This window comes from Oncorhynchus mykiss, chromosome 21, assembly GCF_057628025.1.
Source record: "Oncorhynchus mykiss isolate SJ-2025 chromosome 21, ASM5762802v1, whole genome shotgun sequence".
Taxonomy (NCBI): domain Eukaryota; kingdom Metazoa; phylum Chordata; class Actinopteri; order Salmoniformes; family Salmonidae; genus Oncorhynchus; species Oncorhynchus mykiss.
The window spans coordinates 24,268,521-24,290,823 of NC_143042.1; the positions used below are offsets into that span (position 1 = coordinate 24,268,521).

Here is a 22,303-nt window from a genome sequence, read left to right on the forward strand (position 1 = left end):
TTTTCCAACAATTATTTACAGACAGATTATTTCACTTATAATTCACTGTATCACAATTCCAGTGGGACTGAAGTTTACATGCACTAAGTTGACTGTGCCTTTAAACAGCGTGGAAAATTCCAGAAAATTATGTCATGGCTTTAGATGCTTCTGATAGGCTAATTGACATCATTTGAGTCAATTGGAGGTGTACCTGTGGATGTATTTCAAGGCTTACCTTCAAACTCAGTGCCTCTTTGCTCGACATTATGGGGAAATCAAAAGAAATCAGCCAAGACCTCCACAAGTCTGGTTCATCATTGGTAGCAATTTCCAAATGCCTGAAGGTACCACGTTCATCTGTGCAATCAATAGTACGCAAGTATAAACACCATGGGACCACGCAGCCGTCATACCGCTCAGGAAGGAGACGCGTTCTGTCTCCTAGAGATTAATTTACTTTGGTGCGAAAAGTGCAAATAATCTCAGAACAACAGCAAAGGAAGATGCTGGACGAAACGGGTACAAAAGTATCTATATCCACAGTAAAACGAGTCCTATATTGGCATAACCTGAAAGGCCGCTCAGCAATGAAGAAGCCACTGCTCCAAAACCGCCATTAAAAAGCCAGACTACAGTTTGCAACAGCACTTGGGGACAAAGATCGTACTTTTTGGAGAAATGTCCTCTGGTCTCATGAAACAAAAATAGAACTGTTTGGCAATAATGACCATCGTTATGTTTGGAGGAAAGAGGGGGTGGCTTGTAAGCCAAAGAACACCATCCCAACCGTGAAGCACGGGGGTGGCAGAATCATGTTGTGGGGGTGCTTTTTTGCAGGAGGGGCTGGTGCACTTCACAAAATAGATAGGAAAATTATGTGGATATATTGAAGCAACATCTCAAGACATCAGTCAAGAAGTTAAAGCTTGGTCGCAAATGGGTTCTCCAAATGGACAATGACCCCAAGCATACTTCAAAAATTGTGGCAAAATGGCATAAGGACAACAAAGTCAAGGTATTGGAGTGGCCATCACAAAGCCCTGACCTCCATCCTATAGAAAATGTGTGGGCAGAACCAAAATTCACCCAACTTATTGTGGGAAGCTTGTGGAAGGCTACCTGAAACGTTTGACCGAAGTTAAACAATTTAAAGGCAATTTTACCAATACAAATTGAGTGTACGTAAACTTCTGACCCCCTGGGAATGTGATGAAAGAAATACAAGCTGAAATAAATCACTCTCTCCTATTATTCTGACATTTCACATTCTTAAAATAAAGTGGTGATCCTAAGACACTGAATTTTTACGAGAATTAAATGGCAGAAATTTAAATGTATTTGGCTAAGGTGTATGTAAACTTCCGACTTCAACTGTGTATATATATTTTTACATGAATGTATATTATTTTATATATATATTTGTTAATATATTTTCCCCTAACCCTACTACCCCTCTAATTGGAGTAAACTAATGGACAACAACACTTAATCAATGTTTCATAGTGATATGGAATGACATTCTAATAGATTGACGGACGGACGGACGGGGTTATTTTATCATGCACATCTCTTTCTGTCTCTCTCTTTCGTTCACACACACACACACACACACACACACACACACACACACACACACACACACACACACACACAGACAGAGTAGCTCTGGAGAGGTCCTGGCTTTTCACTTGGTTCTACTAATCAGCTACTTCCTTGAGGTCGTATGAGGACTTTAGAATTTAGCTGGTGGTCAAAACTCTCCAGCCCCATCGACGAGCCACACAGACTTCGTGCACCCTTGTGTGTGGTCTGACAGCGGCCGTGGCTTTTATTTTGTTTACCTCAAGGCGTTAGAGAGAGGGAGGAAATTATGAAGGGAGAGATGGAGGGCTTCCTCTGTAACTCTGTATCCACAACTATCAGACCCTGCCATTGATTTAGATGCTTGTTGACGTATGTACTTTGTTGTTGTGTGCTCTCTTGTTAGGATAACACTAGGATTCAATAATAGCAAGATATTACTTATTGCGTCTCTATTGATTCTCAGTTGTGTTGGAGTATAAAATGTGTGTCTACATTATGGGATGTAGAGGAAGCTGACCCTCCTCTCCTGATGACTCACTTTAATTACTGTGGCATCAATGTCTTTGTGGGGCGCTCGGAGGGTAGAGGGGTGTAATTGTGTACCTATACCCTTGTTCTCCTTCAATTACCGTTCTACCCCCTTTATTGACTGGGAGAGAACACACACACACAGGCAAAGTGAAGGTTGTAGATTCAGTCAGAGAGCATTATGACACGTAATAATATAGCAAAATGGCAGGAGAAGCCCCTTAGTGGCAAGATAAAGTCACTGACCATACAGTAAGTGGTAAGCCTGTAAACTCTCATGTCGTTGTTATGAAGTTTAATACACTCTCAAGATCACTGTTCTGACTGCTTATGAACTCACCCAGTCAAATTCCCAGGTCGTAATCCCAGAGAGCAGCAGTCAGGAAGGCCTCAATCATTCAGCTTTTATGAAGTCAACACTGAGCTGCTGCCTACCAAAAATGAATTGCAAAATAAAACTCAATTGATTTCAACCTATGAATTATTGGTAGTAATCACATAGCCTACTTTCTCCAAAAACACTTCTGAGCCCTGGCTCTGCAGGCCCTGGCAGATATGAAGTATGTGCTGCCTGTACTATGGATCCACTGATGATGGGTTGTGATAAGGAAAACTGTCTACTTCATTCTTGCTGATATGAGTTTTTGGAGGTTTGAGTGGTGAATGAGTGGAGTTTTTCTAATCAATGGTCGGGCCTGCAAGGAGTGACCGCGACATGAATTAAACCCTGAGTGGTTGACCTTTTGGGCTAACAACCTCGGTTGTTCCCCTCAGTTATGACCGTAAGATCACTGCCAACAACCTGTCTACAGGGACCTCTCAATCCTCCACTTGGCTCTTCATCTCCAACCCCCCTACACACACACATACACACGCACGGTACGCATACTCAGCACACACATGCACGCACGCACACGGTACACACGCAAGTCTCACACCCACACACACTCTAATACGTAGCGAAACGATAAAAAGCTGTATGTCTTCTCTCTCATTGAGAGAAAATGTCTGATACTGCATCAGTGATTAAAGACAGATGTGTGGTTCTGCCATAGTGGGGGTTGATATCCAAGTAGGGTCTACAGTGTAGAATTGATCCCTTCCCCAATCATTTTGAGTAGGAGGAAAACCACTCGTAAATGGGGCCATTTTATGTCTGGTCACAAAGGTAATGTGCAGTGCCTTCAGGAAGTATTCACACCCCTGAACTTTTTCCACATTTTGTTGTGTTACAGCCTCAAATTTCAAATAATTAAATAGAGATTTCATGTCACTGGCCTACACACTGTGTCCCAAAATGTTAGTGGGATTATGTTTTTAGAAATGCTTACAAATTCTAAAACATTTAATGCTGAAATGTCCGAGTCAATAAGTATTCAACCCCTTTTGTTGTGGCAAGCCTAAATAAGTTCAGGAGTAAAAATTAGATTAACAAGTCACATAATAAGTTGCTTGTACTCACTCTGTGTGCAATAATAGTCAACATAATTTTTTAGTGACTACCTCATCTCTGTATCCTACACATATAATTAGTCCAGTAGTTAATTTCAAACACAGGTTCAACAACCAAGACCCCATTGGTAAATTTAAAAAAAGCAGACATTGAATATCCCTTTGAGCATGGTTAAGTTATTAATTACACTTTGGATGGTCTATCAATAAACCCAGTTACTACAAAGATACAGGCGTCCTTCCTAACTTAGTTGCCGGTTAGGAAGGAAACCACTCAGAGAAACCACTCAGGGATTTTACCATGAGGCCAATGTTGACTTTAAAACAGTTAGAGTTTAATGGCTGTGATGGGACAAAACTGAGAATGGATGAACAACATTACTAATCCACAATACTAACCAAAATGACAGAGTGAAAAGAAGGAATCATGTACAGAATAAAGCATATTCCAAAACATGCATACTGTTTGCAATAAGGCACTAAAGTAATACTGTGAAAAATGTGGCTAAGAAATTAACTTTTTGTCCTGAATACAAAGGGTAATGTTTGGGGAAAATTCAACACATCACTGAGTACCCACTTCATATTTTCAAGCATGGTGGTTGCTGCATCATGTTATGGCTATGCTTGTTGTCGGCAAGGACAAGGGAGTTTTTTAGGATAAAAATAAAAGGACTAGATCTAACATTCCTTGACATTCCTGCTGTCAGCATGCCAATTGCACGCTCCATCAAAACCGGAGACATCTGTAGCATTGTGTTGTGTGATAAAACTGCACATTTTATTGTTGCCTTTTATTACCCCCAGCACAAGGTGCACCTGTGTAATGAGCATGCTGTTTAATCAGCTTCTTGATATGGCATACCTGTCAGGTGTATGGATTATCTTGGCAAAGGAGAAATGCTAATATTGTACAATCCAGGTGTGCAAAGCTCTTAGACTTACCCAGAAAGACTACCAGCTGTAATCGCTTCCCGAGGTGCTTCTACAAGGTATTGACTCGGGTGTGAATACATGTAAATGAGATATTTCTGTATTTCATTTTCAATAAATTAGCAAAATGTAAAATGTTCTAAAGACATGTTTTCACTTTGTTATTATAGGGTATTGTGTGTAGATGGGTGAGAAAGTATATTGAATCATAAGTCAGGCTGTAACACAACAAAATGTGGAATAAGTCAAGGGGTCTTAATAACTTCTGAAGTCACTGTATGGTTTATATAGTAACCTAGTAACTAAATTGAAGACTAGGCACTGAGATTAACTTTGAAGTTTAGGCTACTGTAGCAAGGTGGAGAAATGATTATCAATAATTATACAACTTGAAAAAGTATACCATAAAAGAGAGTTTAAACAGATGAATTTCCTCAACAAAACCAAAAAATAGAATGTAATTCAGTCCTTTAATATTTAATAAATTTGCAAAATAGTTGAGAATGACGACACTCTCTCCCCCTTCTCTGAGGGACCTATGACAGTCTGTGTCCCTCCCTCTCCTCCTTTCCTTTCCACATGCTCCTGAGACAGTCTGTGTCACAGTAAAGGCATCAGTATTCTTCAGTGCAGCTGGCGCCTAGTCGAACCGAGCGAGTGTGCTCCCATAATTCCCTTTAAAAGCCTTCGCTTGACAAACAAGAAAAAAGCGGCAATAGTACTGTTTGTCCATATACACTTCCTCAAAATAGTCAGAATTAATCTAAGAAAACTCAAGAAATCTGTCATTAAATTTAACGTTTTTGCCAAAGAGATCTTAGTCGCGCAATTTTACGTCATTTTTTTATGAGAAAATGTGCATGAAAATGAGTCGTCTCTCGTTGAATGACAACAAAGACTTTATTGAAGAATACCTACTGTTGATCAGTCACAGACGAAGGGGCGTAGACTTCGGCTCCAAACTTCGACTTGCCTCGCAATTTTTTTTGGTGTGCCTAAACAGCCGGAAAAAGACTCCCCGAAGTCTAAAACGAATAACTTCGTCAAAATCTCGTCATAATACACTATATATACCAAGGTATGTGCATACACCTTCAAATTAGTGGATTCGGCTATTACAGCCATACCTGTTGCTGACAGGTGTATAAAATCGAGCACACAGCCATGCAATCTCCATAGACAAACATTGGCAGTAGAATGGCCTTACTGAAGAGCTCAGTGACTTCCAACGTGGCACCGTCGTAGGATGACAACTTTCCAACAAAAGTCAGTCCGTCAAATTTCTGCCATGCTAGAGCTGCCCCAGTCAACTGTAAGTCCTGTTATTGTGAAGTGGAAAAATCTAGCAGCAACGACGGCTCGCCGCAAAGTGGTAGGCCACATAAGCTCACAGATCAGGACCGTCGAGTACTGAAGCGCGTAGCGTGTAAAAATAATTTGTCCTCGGTTGCAACACTCACTACTGAGTTCCAAACTGCCTCTGGAAGCAACGTCAGCACATTAACTTTTCGTAGGGAACTTCATGTAATATGTTTCCATTGGAGTGTTGTAAAGCTAGCCGCTATTGGACTTTTGAGCAGTGAAAACATGTTCTCCGGAGTGATGAAACAGGCTTCACCATCTGGCAGTCCGACGGACAAATCTGGGTTTGGCGGATGCCAGGAGAACGCTACCTGCCCCAATGCATAGTGCCAACTGTAAAGTTTGGTGGAGGAATAGTGGTCTGGAGCTGTTTTTCATGGTGTAGTTCCAGGGAAGGGGAAATCTTAACGCTTCAGCATACAATGACATTCCAGACAATTCTGTGCTGCCAACTTTGTGGCAACAGTTTGGGAAAGGCGCTTTCCTGTTTCAGCATGACAATTCCCCCATGCACAAAGCAAGGTCCATACCAAAATGGTTTGTCGTTCATTGCAGAAGAACTTGACTGGCCTGCATGGAGCCTTGAACTCAAACCCCATCGAACATCTTTGGGATGGATTTGAACGCTGACTGCGAGCCAGGCTTAATCTCCCAACATCAGTGCCCGACCTCACTAATGCTCTTGTGGCTAAATGGAATCAAGTCCCTGAAGCAATGCTTCAACGTGTAGTGGACAGCCTTCTCAGAAGAGTGGAGGCTGTTTTTGCTGCAAAGGGGGGACCAACTGCTTATTAATGCCCATGAATTTGTAATGATATTTTCGATGAGCAGTTGTCCACACACTTTTGGTAGAGATTGTGCATATACACTACATTTATCAAACTGTTTCAACTGGGAAGCATGCGGACGCCTTAACTCACCATGAGGAAATCTCAGTAGTGTCCGAATTAGCCCACTTTCACACCTTAATATTGAATCTCCTGCTGAGCCATATGGCCTTTTGACAACACAGCAGTACCTCACTGTCTTTGTCTGTTGCTCTCACTGGGGCACGTTTGTCTTGGAGACCTCTTCTTCTCGCCTCTTCTCTTCCTTTATGCCTCCCCTACATTCTCCATCAGACTGGGAAGGTTTATACTGTATTTACAAAGGCTGCTCTCGACATGCTTCCAAAGATAAATTCGGTCACACAAGGTTCAGAGGGGATTTCTTTACATTAGTGGTTATTGTGTCAGGAGGAGGACATAGTTCTACCTTTCAAACCTGAGAGTCTGTACACGTACACGTATGAGTACATGTATGTATACTTCTTGTGTTGTGAAGTCAAGGTGAGATTTTGGAGAGGTTGGCTTTGTTTCCAAGCCTGTAGAATGTAGGCTGTAGAAGGTCACGTATAGAATGTTGTCCATCGAGTGGCAGCATAAGTGTGCTGTTGCACAGTTAGTGCTTGTTTTCATGAACGCCAGAGAAAGTGCAAAGCAATGTCAGAGCATATGTAGTTATTGGTTAGGCTGGTGTGTGTGTGCGTGTGTGTGTGTGTGTGTGTGTGCGCGTGCGTGCGTGGTCAATGTGAGCCGCTGAGCCTCAACAGGGCTGTATTGTGCCATTAGAGCAGCAGTATGTCAGGGGAGGGTTTAACCTGTGTTGAAATTCTCTCTGCAGTCAGCCCATCTGCTCTCCAACACATCCTCCATATGTAATGCCATGTGCCTGTATGCACTCACAAGACCTTCTAATTCATTATCGTCGCCTGCTTTAGTTGCTTTGTAAATGACACACATATGCGTGTAAATTACACAGTCTAACCACATCCATGTGGGATTATTCGATTTGTATCAGGTTGGTATTGGCCATGCCATGACTGCCGTGCCATCGTGTGCGTTTGAGGCATGACTGCCATGCTGTGTGCTGTGGCCTTATTATACAGTTTAGTCATTGGTTGGGTCCTGTATCTGCTCTCACAGGTAGTTACTGTCACCACCTGGCCGTAGAGAGAGTTTTTTTGTCTATTTTGGTTTGGTCAGGGTGTGATTTGGGTGGGCAGTCTATGTTCTATGATTTTCTATTTCTATGTGTTTGGCCAGGTGTGGTTCTCAATCAGAGGCAGCTGTCTATCGTTGTCTCTGATTGAGAACCATACTTAGGTAGCCTTTTCCCCCACCTGTTTTGTGGGAAGTTAACTTTGACTTTGTTCAGGGCACATAGCCCAAAGCTTCACGGTTTGGTTTTGTTCTTTGTTTTGTCGGCGTCATTTCTAATAAAGAGAAAATGTACGCTTACCATGCTGCACCTTGGTCCAGTCCTTTCAGCCAGCCGTGACAGTTACTGTGGACAGACCTGGAGGTGGAAACGCCTGCGGCCAGCCCTAGGGCTATTCCCATGTGTGTCAACGTGTGTGTGTGTTTGTGTCGCGTTAATGCAGGCAGGATCAGGGCACGGCATGTACAGCCCTTAGGGGTTCTGCTGCTGACCGCTGAAGTACGGTGGTGGTTCTGCCACACATCACAGGTCAAATGTCAAACAGGCAACATGATGCAGCGGCCTTCCACAGCTGTTCACACAGAGAAGTTAATGTGTGAATTACCATTGTATTACCAATATGACTGGCAGGACTGAAATAGAGTAAATATGATTTTTGAAGGTGGGCTTTGATTGTGCGTGCGTGCGTGCGTGCCAGAGAGAAAGACAAAGTGTGTGTTTGCATGTAATGGATTAATGGCTTCTTCTCATACCCATACCACACACCCACCCAAACCACTGTTCCTAAAACCCCTCACACACACATTCACACTGTTCCCACCCTTCCTTCCCTCCACGCTCCACTCGTCCCTGACAGAGGGGTGTCCAAATTATCCTTGTTGCACAGAGCATGAAATTAGCAAGTGGCTCTGTGTGAATGCATTAGCAAGAGGGTGTTAGGGAGCAGAAAGCACCCCCCCTCCCCTCCCCCCTTTTGTGTAACCAGGAAGATAGAAACATGGTATGCATGGTGCAGAATGTCTGCCGCTACATAGGTCTGGGAGTTGCCAGGGACCTGACAATACGATATTATCACAATATTTAGGTGCCGATACGATATGTATTGCGATTCTCCTGATTTTATATCTATTGCAATTCCATTTCCCCCCCCAAATATTTCTCACCACATGTCCGCTGCAGAGGAACAAGCGAGAGCCATGAGAAAACCATTTGTGCTCAGTCATGGAAATGAGTGCTGAAAACAAATTGGCTCTCTATTTAAAAAAAAGAAAAAGAAAAAAGGAGAACAAGCTGTGAAGGAAAAATACTGGAGTTTTGGTACGATAATGTCAAAAACGATACGATGTATGGTCAAAAATAATATCCCGATATGTTACCGTATACATTTTTGCCCCCCATCACTACTGCTACACCGCTCCATTGTAAAGAGCCCCAAAGGCAGGGAGGTGGATTCCCTCCTCTAGAACTATGCCTATGTGTGTTGTTGTCGAGCAAAATTGTTTGTGGAAGGTATCATATAGGCCTATTTGGCAGGGAAACTGTGAAGCGAGCTGTGGCCAATTGCTTGTTTCTGTTTGTTTTCTGTTTTGTTTTCTTTAATAAAAGACACAATGTTGTCCGTTTGCTGCTTTTCATGAAATCATGCGTACCTGTTCTTTATATGGCCAGAAACAACTTTGTTCATATGGGCAGAAGAGAGTTAGGTTTAGGCAGAACTGTGCTAGTTGTTGGAACAGTTCACAGCATATCTGCCCTAATAGAAGCTTCCCCTAAAGAAAATGATAAAAATGACAGTATATAATTACTGCTGTCTTTCCAAAAATATATTACAATCCTTCAAGACACTACACCAGAGAGCATGATTTTGCCACAGATTATCATTAGCTTATTTTTCGAACAATAGCTGCAGATTCTTTGAAATCACAAGGCCAGGGCATTTCCTAAAGTCGGGAGGCGCGCAAATTGGGCACCGCGCATAATATGTCAAATAGATGATTGTTGATTTGCGGCTGTCAGCGAAATGCATCTAAAATAGGCCTAGGTCTATCGTAATATTTCAAAATACAATCGCTGTAAAAACACAAAAGAGAGGAGACAAAGATAAAACTAGAACCTGTCGTTAGTGAGGCCATAAAAATGCTCAACTCGCAATAGGCTATTTATTGAGCGAACAGTAGCTTATCTTATTGGGAGAGCATCAGCCATATCCCCGGTGAGTGCGCAAATTCACTGTCTTTATCATTGGGTGAGTCCGTGCTCCTGAACAGTTTTCTTTTAGTGCAATTACCTCATCCAGGCTTGATGGACGTCAAAGCCTACGACATGTGTCTCCCCTTTTCATCGGCCTCAATTAGATGGATGCGTTCACGACAATGTCGTTCTCACTTTTTCAGTGTCAGCAGAGTAGTCTGCCCTGTCATTTTTGTGTATTAAAAAGGCTGCTATTATCTCCAGTCGTGGAGAGCAAAGTGTCGTAGAATGTCTGCATGAAATATCCTGCAAACAGTGAGTCAGTTATATTATTAGCCTAATTTCTGGACTATCCAATCTACTCATCACATTAGGACTAGTACACTATCTTACATGAGTCTGAAAATGCGATGATAGATGCATGGTATTCTTATCATTAAAGATAAAACAAACAAAACATGATTTTTGTTGTTGTTGCTTCCCCGAACTTGAAACTCACACGCTGCCAATGGCCCTACTCTAACTTGAAATGTGAGTGTTATCTTTGGCAATAGTATAGCCAACATTTGTCTGTTCGGATTTTTCTTTCTTTATTTTCCTATAATGTAATGTTTTACCTTATTACGTTATGTCTATCCAGAGAGAGAGAGAAGGAAAGAGACAGACGGAGACTGCAGGGCTTAAAGAGAAGTAATGAGAGAGATGGAGAGAGCGCAACAGAGATTTTGAGGGAGATTGAGTGAGGAAGAGCGAGTGTATACCTCTGCAGGGCACAGGAACGGCAAAATTATCCTCAGGGATGTGGCCCCAGCCCCTTTACCCCTCCCCTCCAGGCCCCCAGGGGCCTCCTAATGATTGGCTGATTGGTGACACAGAGAGCCAATCCCCAGCAGGCACAGACAGGGTTAGAGGTGGGGTCAGCCACACGGCCCCAAGCATCAATACTTAATCTGTTCGGCTCTCTCTAAAAAACAGAACTCTGCCGCTTCGCTCACTCCATCTCTCTATACCTCTCCTCTGATGCACCGCTCTCTCCATCTTTCTCGTCCTCTCTCCTCCTCTACACCGTTCTCTCTTTCACTCTATCCCTCTCCTCCACGGCCATGTTCGCTTCATCCCTCTGTCTCTCTGTCCTTTTTTTCCTATGCTGTAGACATACAAACACACTGGCAAGCTATGTCGGAATCCATTCAGGACTGAGCTTTCACGTGTGAGGACACACACTGACACACAGAACCCAACACACACCATAAACACCTTGCTGTGCTTTCACACTGCTCTGGTCTGCAGTATACTGCAGCATTTCGCCAAGTGCTAACCCCCTGTGTGTGAAGTGTTGCTGCTGAACTGACTCCGCTCGCACACACACACACACACACACACACACACACACACACACACACACACACACACACACACACACTCTCACACACACACACACACATGTCCTTCCCATGGATGTCCTCTGTCTCACTCAGGATACAGCAACAGGCCTTTTGTAGATTTGTTTTCTCAGCAGGAGTTTTTCCTCACACACAGGCACACACACATCACCCACTACCTCAACTCTCCTGGTTACTCTCACCTTCAGGGTTTGAATCCTGGTTATCAGTTTTCCACAAAGAGCAGACGTTTTTAGTCCCACATCAAATAGGACTAGTTAAGGTTGAGATGAGAGACAAGACAGCTTGCGATACAGTTTGGAGCGCCTGACTCCCTGACTCTGCACCTCTCTCCTGATCACATAGAGAACCTCAGTACTGGACACCATGTCTGCAGGTCAGGCCCACTCAGACAAACCCATGCCTGTCTTCTCCAATACTGTGACTCTTGACACCGGGACTGGCACCAGGAATAACAATAGGGAAGGAGATGGAAGCATACTGCACACTATAGAGAAACTTGAAGTCAGTAATTATCAGAGGGTGTACTGTAGTATTTTAGTGTGAAGACTTATATGGAGGATGAGGAAGTCTGTATGAAAGGCTGAGGGTGGAAGATAGAGTTGAATGGGGGGATATTGAGCGAGAGGTGAGATATAGACCCAGAGAAATGTTGGAGAACATGGGGCTGAGGTAATCACAAGCGATTGGTGATCACACTCTCACTCCCAGAAGTCCCTCTGTTAATAAAGTGTGTCTCTGTCTGTGTATGTGCGCGCGACTGATTCCTACCCATCAGCTGGTCAGATTAAAGCCGTGAGGGTAGACCAATAGGCAATCATCAGCCAGACCATAACTCACTCTGCAAAACACTTCACTCTCTCCCTCTCTCTATCATTCCCTCTCTTACTCACTCACTTTATCTCTGTATCTCTGTTTTTCTTCCTTCGCTCTCTCTCAGTTTATCTGTTTCTCTCTTTATGCCTCAGTCTATCGGTCTCTCTCTCTCTCGGGCTCTCTCTCTCTCGGTCTCTCTCTCTCTCTCTGTGTCTCTCTCTCTCTCTCTTGGTCTCTCTCTCTCTCTCGGTCTCTCTCTCTCTCTCTACTACTCCGCCCTGTACCCTCTCTGCCTGTCCCCTGCCTGACTGATTGACAGGGAAGATGAGGTGTGTGTTCTGCCATGTCTTAGCTCTCTCTCTTCAATCTCTCCCTCTGTTTTCTAATTCCACCACTCCTCCTCCATCTTCATCTCTCCTTCTCGAGAAGGTGAATCCCAGTCATATTAGCGTTTTATGCAAGACCTTTCTCCCAATCTAGCCTACATTCCACGCTACATGTATTGGCCAGTCTAAACTTATTTAACAGACATGTCCTTATTGAGTGGAGGGGCCGAGGGAGAGACCGAGGGAGAGACCGAGGGGCCGAGGGAGAGACCGAGCGAGGGACAGACCGAGGGGCCAAGGGAGAGAGAGAGGGAGAGACCGAGGGGCCGAGGGAGAGACCGAGGGGCCGAGGGAGAGACCGAGGGGCCGAGGGAGAGACCGAGGGGCCGAGGGAGAGACCGAGGGGCCGAGGGAGAGACCGAGGGGCCGAGGGAGAGACCGAGGGAGAGGCCGAGGGGCCGAGGGAGAGGCCGAGGGAGAGACCGAGGGAGAGACCGAGGGGCCGAGGGAGAGGCCGAGGGAGGGGTCGAGGGAGAGGCCGAGGGAGGGGGAGGGGTCGAGAGAGAGGCCGAGGGATGGGTCGAGGGAGAGAGAGGGGCCGAGGGACAGAGAGATGGACAGAGGGAGGGAGAGAGAGAAGGGCCGAGGGAGAGAGAGATGGACCGAGGGAGGGAGAGAGAGAAGGGCCGAGGGAGAGAGAGAGAAACGGAGAAACGGGCTGAGGGAGGGAGGGAGAGAGAAACGGGCTGAGAGAGAGGAAAAGGAGGAGAGAGAGTGGCTGAGAGGGAAGAAGAGGAGAGAGTGAGAGAGAGTGGCTGAAAGGGAAGAATAAGGGGGAGGGAGAGGCTGAGAGGGAAGAGGGAGAGGCTGAGAGGGAAGAGGGAGAGGCTGAGAGGGAAGAGGGAGAGGCTGAGAGGGAAGAGGGAGAGGCTGAGAGGGAAGAGGGAGAGGCTGAGAGGGAAGAGGGAGAGGCTGAGAGGGAAAAGGGGGAGACTAAGAGGGAGAGGCTGAGAGGGAAGAGGGAGAGGCTGAGAGGGAAGAGGGAGAGGCTGAGAGGGGAGAGGCTGAGAGGGAAGAGGGAGAGGCTGAGAGGGAAGAGGGAGAGGCTGAGAGGGAAGAGGAAGAGGCTGAGAGGGGAGAGGGAGAGACTGAGAGGGAAGAGGGAGAGGTTGAGAGGGAAGAGGGAGAGGCTGAGAGGGAAGAGGGAGAGGCTGAGAGGGAAAAGGGAGAGACTGAGAGGGAAAAGGGGGAGGCTGAGGGGGAAAAGGGAGAGGCTGAGGGAAGAGGAGGGAGCCTGAGATGGAAGAAGAGAGGAGTGGCTGAGAGGGGAGGAGAGAGTGAGTTGCTGAGAGGGAGAGAGGCTGAGGCTGAGAGAGAAGTGGAGAGGAGAGGCAGAGTTTGGCTGAGAGGGGAGAGGAGAGGCAGAGTTTGGCTGAGAGGGGAGAGGAGAGGCAGAGTTTGGCTGAGAGAGGAGCGGCTGAGAGGGGAGAGGAGAGGCTGAGAGGGAAGAGGGAGAGGCTGAGAGGGAAGAGGGAGAGGCTGAGAGGGAAAAGGGAGAGGCTGAGAGGGAAGAGGGAGAGGCTGAGAGGGAAAAGGGAGAGGCTGAGAGGGAAAAGGGAGAGGCTGAGAGGGAAAAGGGAGAGGCTGAGAGGGAAAAGGGAGAGGCTGAGAGGGAAAAGGGAGAGGCTGAGAGGGAAGAGGAAGAGGCTGAGAGGGAAGAGGAAGAGGCTGAGAGGGGAGAGGGAGAGACTGAGAGGGAAGAGGGAGAGGCTGAGAGGGAAAAGGGAGAGGCTGAGAGGGAAAAGGGAGAGGCTGAGAGGGAAAAGGGAGAGGCTGATAGGGAAAAGGGAGAGGCTGATAGGGAAAAGGGAGAGGCTGAGAGGGGAGAGGGAGAGGCTGAGAGGGAAGAGGGAGAGGGAAGAGGGAGAGGCTGAGAGGGAAAAGGGAGAGGCTGAGAGGGAAGAGGGAGAGGCTGAGAGGGAAGAGGGAGAGGCTGAGAGGGAAGAGGGAGAGGCTGAGAGGGAAAAGGGAGAGGCTGAGAGGGAAAAGGGAGAGGCTGAGAGGGAAAAGGGAGAGGCTGAGGGGGAAAAGGGAGAGGCTGAGGGAAGAGGAGGGAGCCTGAGATGGAAGAAGAGAGGAGTGGCTGAGAGGGGAGGAGAGAGTGAGTTGCTGAGAGGGAGAGAGGCTGAGGCTGAGAGAGAAGTGGAGAGGAGAGGCAGAGTTTGGCTGAGAGGGGAGAGGAGAGGCAGAGTTTGGCTGAGAGGGGAGAGGAGAGGCAGAGTTTGGCTGAGAGAGGAGCGGCTGAGAGGGGAGAGGAGAGGCTGAGAGGGAAGAGGAGAGGCTGAGATTGGCTGAGAGGAGAGGCAGAGTTTGGCTGAGAGGGGAGAGGAGAGGCAGAGTTTGGCAGAGGGAAGAGGAGAGGCTGAGAAGAGGAGAGGTTGAGAGGGAAGAGGAGAGACTGCGATTGGCTGAGAGGGAAGAGGAGAGACTGCGATTGGCTGAGAGGGAAGAGGAGAGGCTGAGAGGGAAAAGGAGAGGCTGAGATTGGCCGAGAGGGGAGAGGAGAGTCAGCGATTGGCTGAGAGGGAGGGGCGGGAGAGTGGGAAGAAGAATAGGAGAGAGTGGCTGAGAGGGAAGAGAAGAAGAGTAGAGAGAGTGGCTGAGAGGGAAGGAAAGAGAGGGAAGGAGAGCGTGGCTGAGAGGGAAGACAGAGGCTAAGAAAGAACTAGAGTGCAAATATGTATTTTGGGGCGGCAGGTGGTTAGAGCGTTGGGCCAGTAACCGAAAGGTTGCTGGATCGAATCCCCGAGCTGACAAGGTAAAAATCTATCGTTTTGCCCCTGAACAAAGCCGTTAATCCACTGTTCCCCGGTAGGCCGTCATTGTAAATAAGAATTAGTTTTTAACTGACTTGCCAAGTTAAATAAAGTTTACATTTAAAAAAAAATTAAAATAAATGTTTTAAGAGAAAGCAAAGGCACAAATTTGGAAGGCATAAAGGACAAGGAAAGTCATAGAAAGAGAAGGAGAAAGAGCATCCAGTGCCTTTTCTTTTATTGTGGTCATTTATTAAGGTCCCCCGAGGAGCAGTGAGAGAGAAACAATTAAAATGATCCACGAGTAGACGCTGCTGCAGTTAACTGACACTTAAAGGAAAACTCCACTTAAATTATCTTAGTTTTTTTTCCATTGTTAATATAGTCCCAAAATGTTTTGCATGCAAGTTTTCAAGATATTGCGAAACACATCATCATGATGTGACACTTTGCTTCTTGAAAACGTGACTGCTGACATACACAACATTTTGGGACTGTATCAATATAATTTTATTTAGCAGATGTTATTGCCGGTGTAGCGAAATGCTTGTGTTTCTAGCTCCAACAGTGCAGTAGTATCTAACAATTCACAACAATACATACCAATCTAAAAGTAAAATAATAGAATTAAGAACTAAATAAATAATAGGACGTGAAATGTCGGAGTGGCAATGCTTTCCGGTGGTGTGTAATAACACACACAAAAAAAACGTTTTGTCAGAAATAATGAATATAAAAAATACTGCAAAGTTGCTTCGGAGCTAAAAGCATCTTACTCCGTATCAACAGTGGACTAATGAAAAAGATACCAACATATAGTGTATATTTTCCTTTAAGGTGTACCCTGGCATCACTGCCATGTATAATTCTAATGATGTATGATTACACCCACTTGTCTAGTTTACCATTTAATACTGTCTGCTTATTGAAAGTGACCTCTAGTAGGAAGTTAGAGCGGTTGGATGATGAAGAAAGACTCAAAACTTTCTTGTATGTTTTAGTTTTATGGGGGAATGGTATGGAGTAGACTCCCGAGTGGCGCAACGGTCTATAAGGCACTGCATCTCAGTGCAAGAGCGGTCCCTGCAGTCCCTGGTTCGAATGCGTCACATCCGGCCGTGATTGGGAGTCCCAATAGGGCGGCGCACAATTGGCCCAGCGTCGTCCGGGTTTGGCCCGGGGTAGGCCGTCATTGTGAATAAGAATTTGTTCTTAACTGACTTGCCTAGTTAAATTATAAAGGAATAATAATTGATAGTAACTCATGTGAAGCTACCATATCTCATGCTTCATAATTAGAGGTTGACCGATTAATCGGAATGGACGATTAATTAGGGCCAATTTCAAGTTTTCATAACAATCGGAAATCTGTATTTTTGGGCGCCGATTTGCCGATTTTTTTTCATTTTAATTTTGTATTTTTTTATATATATATATATATATATATATATATATATATATATATATATATATATATATATATATATATATATATATATATATATATATATATATATATATATATATATATATATATTTTTACACCTTTATTTAATCTTTATTTAACTTGGCAAGTCAGTTCATTTCTTATGGAGGTGGTCCCTGCACAGGGATCGCTCAGCGGAAATTTCAGAGCGCCACCTATAGTACTTGAGTAAAGTACTCGATAAAGCTCAAACTTTCATAAAAATACACATGCAAGGTACTGAATTAAAGCTACACTCGTTGTGAATCTAGCCACCAAGTCAGATTTGTAAAATGCTTTTCGGCGAAAGCATGAGAAGCTATTATCTGATAGCATGCACCCCCCAAAATACCAGCACGACACGTAAACAACAGATTTTGCGGTAGCCGGCGCTACCCAAAACGCAGAAATAAAATATAAAACATTCATTACCTTGGACGAGCTTCTTTGTTGGCACTCCTATATGTCCCATAAACATCACAATTGGGTCTTTTTCCCTATTAAATCCGTCATTGTATACCCAAAATGTAATTTGCTGAAGACCAGTCTGATGCTGAGAAAAGTCCATTTACAAGACGCAACGTCACTTTTTAAAATTACAAAAGTCGCCTATAAACTTTTACAAATCACTTCAAACGACTTTTCTAAACCAACTTTAGGTATTAATAAACGTTAATGATGTATCAAATTGATCACGGGGCGATCTGTATTCGATAGCAGCAAGTCTGGAAATCATCGTCCATTTTTTCAGTTTCACAACATACTGTGATGCGCCGCAAGAAAGGAGGGGTCTATTCGTGTTGTAACCAAGGATAAATAAAATTCTGATATTGATAGGAATGGCGACACCGTGTGGAAGCTGTAGGCGTTTACAGGGGGTTCGCATATATTTTCTCTCGTCTTAAACAATTCATTGAATGGCGGACGAATATTTTGTTTTTGTTTTTGGTAAACAGTTTTACCAGGGATTTTTACTCCTAAACACGTTCTGTTATAGCCACAGACCCGATTTAACCAGTTTTAGAAACTTCAGAGTGTTTTCTATCCACACATACTTATCATATGCATATACTATATTCCTGGCATGAGTAGCAGGACTTTGAAATGTTGCGCGATTTTTAACAAAAAGCTGCGAAAATTCGCATCATCCATAACAGGTTTTAAGAACACATTCTTATTTTCAATGACGGCCTAGAAACAGTGGGTTAACTGCCTCGTTCAGGGGCAGAACGACAGATTTTCACCTTGTCAGCTCGGGGGATTCAATCTTGCAGTTAACTAGTCCAACGCAATAACGACCTGCCTCTCTCTCGTTGCACTCCACAAGGAGAGCGCCTGTTATGCAAATGCAGTAAGCCAAGGTAAGTTGCTAGCTAGCATTAAACGTATCTTATAAAAAACAATTAATCATAATCACTAGTTAACTACACATGGTTGATGATATTACTAGATATTGTCTAGCGTGTCCTGCGTTGCATATAATCTGACTGAACATACAAGTATCTAAGTATCTGACTGAGCGGTGGTAGGCAGAAGCAGGCGAGTAAACATTCATTCAAACAGCACTCTCGTGCGTTTTTTTTTTTCAGCAGCTCTTCGTTGTGCGTCAAGCTGTTTATGACTTCAAGCCTATCAACTCCCGAGATGAGCCTGGTGTAACCGAAGTGAAATGGCTGGCTAGTTAGTGCGCGCTACTCGCTCTGAGCCTTCGGGTGGTTGTTTCCCTTGCTCTGCATGGGTAGCGCTGCTTCAATGTGGTGGCTGTTGTCATTGTGTTGCTGGTTCGAGCCCAGGGAAGAGCGAGGAGAGGGACGGAAGCTATACTGTTACACTGGCAATACTAAAGTGCCTTTAAGAACACCCAATAGTCAACGATTAATTAAATACAAATGGTATAGAGGAAAATAGTCCTATAATTCCTATAATAACTACAACCTAAAACTTCTTACCTGGGAATATTGAAGACTCATGTTAAAAGGAACCACCAGCTTTCATATGTTCTCATGTTCTGAGCAAGGAACTGAAACATTAGTTTTCTCACATGGCACATATTGCACTTTTACTTTCTTCACCAACACTTTTGTTCTTGCATTATTTAAACCAAATTGAACATGTTTCATTATTTACTTGAGGCTAAATTGATTTTATTGATGTATTACATTAAGTTAAAATAAGTGTTCATTCAGTATTGTTGTAATTGTCATTATTACAAATACATAAAAATAAAAAAATCGGCCGATTAATCGGTATTGGCTTTTTTTGGTCCTCCAATAATCGGTATCGGCGTTGAAAAATCATAATCGGTCGACCTCTATTCATAATATGTACATAGCATAGATGTGTTGGAATTTCCATGCAGAGAAGTGATTTGCTTAGCTGTTGGCTTAGTCGATGTTCCCTACACAGCTATATCCATATTAACAGTCTGCACTCTGCAGTGTGTCAAACCTGTGTATGTTTTAACCTCAATGTGAAGGGAATGTTTCCACAGCCGTACCTCCAACAGTTAGTTACCCTTGAAGAGCACTATCCCTGTCCTGTCTGTCCTGCCTGTTTATTGGCTTGAGGAAGGAACACAGCCATTGATTTTCATTACGTTCTCTCCGTGTCTGGCATAAACGACGGCCCGTCGCCCCTCGCTGTGAATACGCAAATATCACCCTCGCCCTGTGCTTTGCTTCACTGTGCTGCGCCACTGAACTGCAGCACGCCTGCCCTGGAATGGAGAATGTAATTTTTGAACAACCCCCTCTTCTCCAGTGAGAACAGCATTAGTCCTGACTATTTACTCAGGAAAGTGGGAATAAGTTCCATTCCTTCAGAGAGTCTTTGACATGGCGCTGCGTCTGTAAAAGACGTCCCAGGGAAGTTTTGTAGAGACACTGGTGGAACTAATCATAAGCTGGCCCAGTCCGACCCAATGTGGTTATTGGGTTATTGCTTAGTGGGAGCTGCTCTCTCGCTCCCAGACACACACAGTATGCGCACACTATATCTCTCTGCTCCATCTCTCTGCTCCCTCTGTTTGATTGTTGATTTTGGCCGAGATAATATGCAAATATACATACAGTTGAAGTCGGAAGTTTACATGCACATAGGTTGGGGTCATTAAAACTCGTTTTTCAACCACTCCACAAAGTTCAAAACTATGGTTTTGGCAAGTCAGTTAGGACATCTACTTTGTGCATGACACAAGTCATTTTTCCAACAATTGCTTACAGACGGATTATTTCACTTATAATTCACTGTATCACAATTCCAGTGGGTCAGAAGTTTACATACACTAAGTTGACTGTGCCTTTAAACAGCTTGGAAAATTCCAGAAAATTATGTCATGGCTTTAGAAGCTTCTGATAGGCTAATTGGCATAATTTGAGTCAATTGGAGGTGCACCTGTGGATGTATTTAAAGGCTTACCTTCAAACTCAGTGCTTCTTTGCTTGACATCATGGGAAAATCAAAAGGAATCAGCCCTCAGAAAGAAAATTGTAGACCTCCACAAGTCTGGTTCATCCTTGGGAGCAATTTCCAAATGCCTGAAGGTACCACATTCATCTGTACAAACAATAGTACGCAAGTATAAACACCATGGGACCATGCAGCCATCATACCACTCAGGAAGGAGACGCGTTCTGTCTCCTAGAGATGAACATACTTTTCTGCGAAAAGTGCAAATCAATCCCAGAACAACAGCAAAGGACCTTGCTGGAGGAAACAGGTACAAGATGCTGGAGGAAACGGGTACAAAAGTATCTATATCCACAGTAAAACGAGTCCTATATCAACATAACCTGAAAGGCCGCTAGCAAGGAAGAAGCCACCGCTCCAAACCGCCATAAAAAACCCAGACTACGGTTTGCAACTGCACATGGGGACAAAGATCGTACTTTTTGGAGAAATGTCCTCTGGTCTGATGAAACAAAAATAGAACTGTTTGACCATAATAACCATCGTTATGTTTGGAGGAAAAAGGGGGAGGCTTGCAAGCTGAAGAACACCATCCCAACCATGAAGCACGGGGGTGGCAGCATCATGTTGTGGTGGTGCTTTGATGCAGGAGGGACTGGTGCACTTCACAAAATACATGGCATCATGAGGGAGGAAAAATATGTTGAAGCAATATCTCAAGACATCAGTTAAAGCAGTTAAAGTTAAAGCTTGGTCGCAAATGGGTCTTCCAAATGGAAAATGACCCCAAGCATACTTCCGAAGTTGGGGCAAAATGGCTTAAGGACAACAAAGTCGAGGTATTGGAGTGGCCATCACAAAGCCCTGACCTCCATCCTATAGAAAATGTGTGGGCAGAACTGAAAGAGTGTGGGCGAGCAAGGAGGCCTACAAACCTGACTCAGTTACACCAGCTCTGTCAAGAGGAATGGGCCAAAATTCACCCAACCTATTGTGGGAAGCTTGTGGAAGGCGACCCGAAACGTTTGACCCAAGTTAAACAATTTAAAGGCAATGCTACCAAATACTAATTGAGTGTATGTAAACGTCTGACCCACTGGGAATGTGATGAAAGAAATAAAAGCTGAAATAAATAAATCGTCATCCTTTAGATGAGGGCTATCCAGGGCTATAGAAGAGGGCTATCTCAGACTCGCTCTCTCTCACTTTAATTCCCCTTCTTTATTTAGCCCTGTAAAAGCCGGCCTGGAAATGTAATGAGCGTCTGAAAGAAGGCAGGAGAAAAAGTAAAGGGCAAATTTAACAGGGATTTGTCTTTCAGCTTCTGGTCGATTGTAAATTCTCTGATTGTGACAGAAAAGATTTAATATCTTCTGTCTTTCTTTCTTTTTCCTGTCTTCTCTCGCTCTGCCAGGCAGTAAGTGTCCAAATTCCCACTCTGAGTGTAGATTTGTCTTCCTATCAAACATAATGTCAAGGTAGAGTAGGCCTAAGTGGAGAGATGCAGATGGAGGGCACTGGGAGGATGCTACAGAATTATCTTCGCTGTCGCTCCACTGCTGCTAACGCCTGATATGTTAGAAAATGTGTTTTGTTGTGTAATTCTCTCTCTCTCTTTGCAGGCTGAACCAGAGGGATTCTCTCACTTCCATCTCTACGTGTGTGCTGCTTTCCTGGTGCGATGGAGGAAAGAGATTCTGGATGAGAGAGATTTCCAGGTAAGAGAGAGAAGGATGGAAATGTATGTTGTCATACCTACATCACCTTTTACTGAGGCTCGGGGTGAGAAAAATACCCCACATAATAGTGATGTTTCCATCACTTTATATTGGAAAGAGTGAGTGAGGTCTCACTCTATTCCCATGTTGCTCTATTTAAGAAGTTGTGTAATTTGGGCTTTGGTCATTTGGCCACAGATGGTGCTGTTTAATAGCAGTGCACTGTTTATACAGGGAATAGAGTGTCATTTGAGACTGTGCCACTAAGTATGAATGTGAATCCCAGTAGGGCTGAACAGAGTGTGCCAGCCAGTGTCCTCTTCTCCCCCAGCACATCCCA

The 22,303-nt window shown here is 44.4% G+C and overlaps 1 protein-coding gene across 1 annotated transcript in view; it reads left to right on the forward strand.

Moving 5' to 3' along the window:
• LOC110500284 (TBC1 domain family member 22B) overlaps nucleotides 1–22,303 on the forward strand; it is a 185,691-nt gene that overhangs the window by 132,921 nt on the left and 30,467 nt on the right. The window contains exon 13 of the mRNA XM_021577578.3: nucleotides 21,868–21,963. Within this exon, the coding sequence (XP_021433253.2) occupies nucleotides 21,868–21,963 (96 nt within the window). The remainder of the gene's footprint in view (nucleotides 1–21,867; nucleotides 21,964–22,303) is intronic.